The sequence below is a fragment of the Fukomys damarensis genome, unplaced genomic scaffold (assembly GCF_012274545.1).
Source record: "Fukomys damarensis isolate Sample0158 unplaced genomic scaffold, DMR_v1.0_HiC HiC_scaffold_36, whole genome shotgun sequence".
Lineage (NCBI taxonomy): Eukaryota > Metazoa > Chordata > Mammalia > Rodentia > Bathyergidae > Fukomys > Fukomys damarensis.
In genome coordinates, this window is record NW_022900948.1 from 18107372 (window position 1) to 18112540 (window position 5169).

Below are 5169 nucleotides of genomic sequence, written 5' to 3' on the forward strand. Positions count from 1 at the left end.
AGAGCTGCAAAGAGTTTAGTAATCAGAAATCTCGGGCTGTTATCCCAGGGCCTTGGAGTGCCGGGAGGGAGGTGCCGGGAGGTTCGGTAATTCCGTCGCAAATCCAATCCTGGATCTCCTTCTCCCACGACTGGGAGTTGGAGAAAGGAAGCTGCCCGATGCAGATACTGAGCACAATGAATGAAAATTGCTTTATTCCAGTTACTTTCGCTTAACAAGATGCGCATGCAGTGAATATCAAAGACTTCTCAGGCTACCGCACCCTCCCCACGGCTCCCTTCCCCCGGCAGCCCCCAGTCTCCTTCCCTAAGACTAAGTAAGCTCTCGCCGAAATTCTCCCCCAAGGTTTGCCTCGTCTCTCTCGCTCTTTCTGAGAATCTCAGTCTTTCCCTTTCTGTCCGTCTCTCCTCCACCCCTCCTGCCCCCGCCCAACCTCCGCCCCCGCTCCCCCCGGGTTGGAAACTCCGCGGAGGAGCCCGGGTCACAATGGTGCGTTTTACGGTTTCCTCCACACACTTCTCCACCGGGAGGGGAACACGGGGGTGTTCCTTTCGTCTGCCCACGAGAAAGAAAGAAGCTGTGACAGAGGTAGTTATCGCTTCCTAATTTATAACCCCGAGGTTCTGCGCTGCTCCGGCGGCCTCGAGCAGGAGCGGCAGAACGTGTTTCCAGGCGCGAAGGCTTTGCCTAGGTAACCGGCCGTTTGGGGGGTGGAGAGAGCGGTGGGGCTCTCGGTTGCGCAGGAGGAAGGGTGGTGTGGCTCTCGCCCAAGAGCGCTGGGCTCTGGAGAGGAACCCCTTCCCTGAGGAGACGCGAACCGAACCCTGTCCACCCCAGTTCGTAGGCCGGCCCTTAGAGAAAAGCTGTGTTTAAAGGCCCCCGGCGAGGGGTGGGAACACCGGCACCTACTGGAGGAGGGGTGGGAGAGTTGCTGCAGATACCCATTAAAGATGCTGGGCGACTCGAAACCCACGCTACCGTCGTGGAAAGATCCTCCGTGCCAGCGCTACAGCAAACGCGAGCTTTCCGTCGTAGCAGCTCATTCTGGGGGTGGCAAGGGAATCCCCCATTTCCTGGCCTTTGAAGGTGTCCCAGGCCTGGGGGCTCCGATCCTCTTTCGCTCCTGCAGCCATGCTCCCGACTCAGGAGTGGCAGGAGACAAAACTTAATAGGACCCTTGTGGCCCTCATACCCGGAGAGGTTTTGTGTTTGCTTTGGGGGACCTTAGGGGTTCATGTTCCTTCTCTTCGCGCTGTGCCCACCCCCAGCAAAGAGGGCGCTACAGGGCAGAGTCTGGGACCTCTGGATCTTTCCCCCTAGGCCAGCCAAGGCACGCTATCAGCTACAAAGTTTCGCAAGGCAGTGCGTTGAGACGTTCGTCCGGGAGCCGTGCTTTGCGCCCTCCGGAATGTGCCCCTCTCCTGGCTGCGGGGTAGCCCGGAGCCTGAAAGCCGCCTACGGTCTGGGACAACGCCTGTTCTTGCAGGGGACCTCCCTCCGCCCGCCCCACCAGCCGCGAAAGCCGTCCCCTCCTCTCCTGGCTTCCAGCGCGGGCCTTCTTTCCGCTGTGTCCTTTTGTTTGCTTGACCCCTGGCCCCCGAAACTCGCGGCTAATAGAAGCGAAGTTCCATTAGCATTTAGAATGAAAAGCGCAGACTTTCTTAATTCCTTGGGGCATTCGAGCATTCGTTCCGGACCTTGTGCATTTCCTATGCAACGTGTAAAATTTGTATTTGAGGGGTGGAGGCGGGCGGAGTTGGAAAATGGCTATTTTCCGCTGATACACATTCACTGACCCCCAAATTCAGACCGGACTAGATCCTTTCCATTCTTTAGTTTTTCTGACTTTGTTAGCTCGGAACCAATAAAGGGGCAAAGAGATCAGTTTCTGAACCACGACAGGTTGCAGGACTTTTTTAGCCTCCGTTCGCGTGCCACAAAACTGCCGTAAATGCAGTGAGTGTTGACATGCTTTCCCCAGCTTTACGCAAGGCTACAAGATTCTTGCCCAGGGACTCCCAGACCATTTAAACACCTTTACTTACTCTTATGATAATTCTTCGTAATTAACTAGCCTTTCTAGACACCTCCCCAATTCGCCTAGCCCTGGGCTCGGTGATCCATCCTGATCTCTTTCCTCTCCCCTTGTGCTTGCAGAGCCCACTGCGGGAGAGCGCAGCCCGGCAAGCCCGGGCCCTGAGCCTGGACCCTCAGCGGAGCCAGGCAGCACCGCCGAAGCTTCGCCTCACCTGAAGTCCCCACCTCCAACACTCTCAGCCTCCGCTGGAGAGACCCCCAGCCCCACCATTCAGCGCGCAAGATACCCTCCAGGTAGGTCTGAAACTGTGATCCCTTTTTCTCCCGCACAGGGAGAAATGGGTGGGGAACCACACATCCAGTGGGCAGGCCGGTCAATTTACAACCACCAGCACAGTCACTTTTGGCCAGGCATTTCACTGTGCAGGTGACTTCCCTGCATGAAGCTCTTCTGTGTACCACACCCTGTTGCGAGGAGTAGAAAAGCCAGATTAAATGAAGCATTGCATTTCTTGGAATTATTTTTCCTAAGCAAATTGCCAATGCTGCAATATATTAGGGTCTTTTATACATTTTAATGTCTTGATTTTTGCCCTTTTATATCCAAGGAATTTGCAAATGATGGAATCACTTAGAGCAATAGGGGCATTTTTGTGTGTATAAATCCAGTATCTTAGATGAGTGAGCCTCAGGGAGAAAGGGAAAAACATTTGAGCTGAAAGCCAAGGAGTAAATGTGAGTTTGGCAAAAGAAAGGACAGCAGGTTTGGTCTGTACCACTGCTTTACAAATTTGTTAAGGGGATACTAGGTGCTAGGCCTGTGTAGGCCCCAGAGACATACAGATAAGTAGAACACACTCCTGGCAAGCTCATCTTCCAGCTGGAAACTTCAGAAAGCCACACAGAAGAGCAATAGGTAGGGAAGGGCAGTGAAGAATGACAGAAAAGACCAGGAGAAATCCTAGAGGTGCCTTAGAAGAATAGATGAAAGACCAGGTAATATTCTTTCTTGTGAATAATTAGCCTTTCACTTCATCCCAACAAATGGACAGACACCAAGATAAGTAAACCTTTAGCTTCAAACTAGTGAGTGTACTTTTAAGGCCCTGCTTTTAAAAGAAAAAAGGCTTGAACTGGCCCCCCCCATCATTGCTTCTTCCAACAGGCCCTCATCACCTTTTTTCAAGTCAAGATTTCATCCCATACACGCATGACTCAATCAGACTTGGAAATGTGGGTAAGAGAAAGATGTCAAAGGAAATCTGAAGTACTCACATTTCTATTAGTCACACCTTTTACATTGTAGACTCCAAACAGACATTAAGCACCTGCTTTTCCTTTGTCTCAGAAACACCAACCACCAGAAACTGCCCATTTTATCACTTCTGTTTAACCATAAAGAAGGAAAATAATTAGATAAATCATCTACTAGAGCCAGCAATTCTCAAGACCTCACCTAGTTTGGCCTCTGAATGATACAAAGCAACTTGGATACCAATCACTTTGGAGGCACAAAATAGTCAAAGTGGCAGAGAAACCAAATCTATTCAGAAAGTGCTTTCCTCTTTTCTAGGGAACTAATTCTTTTGTCATAAGAAAATACCTCAACTAACTTGCCTATTTAATGAAAGGGGTTAATTGTTAGCATAAAAGTTACTGATATGTAACTATGTAACTTATCAGTCAGAATACACACACACACACACACACACACACGCACACACGCACTATAGCAGAGAACATATTTAGAGAGTGTTTTGTGAGTGGGTTTTTTTTTTTTTTTCAGCTGCTGATCTTTTTCTTTGCAGATGGCACAAACTCCCCCAGTCCATTTCCTGGGCCTACGTTCCCACCTCTACCTAGCTGGCTGAAGTCATCAGCAGGGGTCCAGTTTGTGCAGGCTGCTAGCCTTGTTTGGAGGAGCGAGGAGAGGATGGGAAAAGGCAACCACAACTTGTGTGGGCAGCTTCAGTTGGCACTCATAAAATGTTAGAATGTTACTGCCTTTCTTGGCCAGTAAGTCCCACACAGGACATCTTTTTGACTAACTCATAGGTTTACAAATCAATGTGTATAACTTGAGAGACCACTGGTCTCTCTCCCAAAATTAACCAACTGAGCATTTGCAGCCTTTTCCTTTGCCCCCACCCCACCCCCCAGCTTGTGGCTTAGGAAGCTACTCTAATTAGTTTATTGGACTCAAAGCCAGTTTTAAAAACATCTCTGGGTTTATGAGGGAAGACATCAAGTTCTCAGATCTGTTGGCGAACAGAGCAAAAGAGAGATGGGTATTGGAGTCCTTTTTGTCTATCAGGGATTCAGCTGTCTTCCCAGGGAGGAAGAAAGTAAGAGTGGGGCATTTAAGTCTGTGCTACCAGAAGAAGAGGATGTCACTTCCTGTGTTTCCTAGATTATAGAGCAGTGAATCCAACACTGACTATTAGCTAGAGAAAGTGTTGACTTGCTTCTGAGCTACCTTTCTCCCTGGCCCTCCAGATATGCCCTGCGTGCAAGCCCAGTATAGCCCTTCGCCTCCAGGGTCCAGTTATGCGGCACAGACATATGGCTCGGAATACAGCACAGAGATCATGAACCCTGAGTATGCCAAGCTGACCATGGACCTCGGTAGCACAGAGATCACAGCCACAGCCACAACATCCCTGCCCAGCTTCAGTACCTTCATGGAGGGCTACTCCAGCAGCTACGAAATCAAGCCCTCTTGCGTGTACCAAATGCAGCCTTCTGGGCCACGGCCTTTGATCAAGATGGAGGAGGGCCGCGCACCTGGCTACCACCATCACCACCACCACCATCACCACCACCACCATCACCAGCAACAGCAGCCATCCATTCCAACCCCCTCTGGCCCAGAGGACGAGGTGCTGCCCAGCACGTCCATGTTCTTCAAGCAGTCCCCACCATCCACCCCCACCACTCCGGGCTTCCCCCCGCAGGCGGGGTCACTGTGGGAAGACGCGCTGACCTCCTCGGCGCCCGGCTGCATCGCACCAGGCCCTATGCTGGACCCGCCCATGAAGACGGTGCCCCCGGTGGCCGGCGCGCGCTTCCCCCTCTTCCACTTCAAGCCCTCGCCACCGCACCCGCCCGCACCCAGCCCCGCACCAGGCGGCC

General features: G+C 51.6%; 1 protein-coding gene across 1 annotated transcript in view; it reads left to right on the plus strand.

Moving 5' to 3' along the window:
* The first annotated feature begins 621 nt into the window (after positions 1-621).
* The window catches only part of Nr4a3 (nuclear receptor subfamily 4 group A member 3), a 36779-nt gene continuing 32231 nt past the window's right edge, over positions 622-5169 (plus strand). Inside the window, 4 exon segments of the mRNA XM_033759178.1 lie at positions 622-691; positions 2158-2331; positions 4534-5163; positions 5166-5169. The exon segment at positions 5166-5169 is cut by the window's right edge and continues 280 nt beyond it. Of these exon segments, the coding sequence (XP_033615069.1) occupies positions 4536-5163; positions 5166-5169 (632 nt within the window). The 5' untranslated portion in view covers positions 622-691; positions 2158-2331; positions 4534-4535.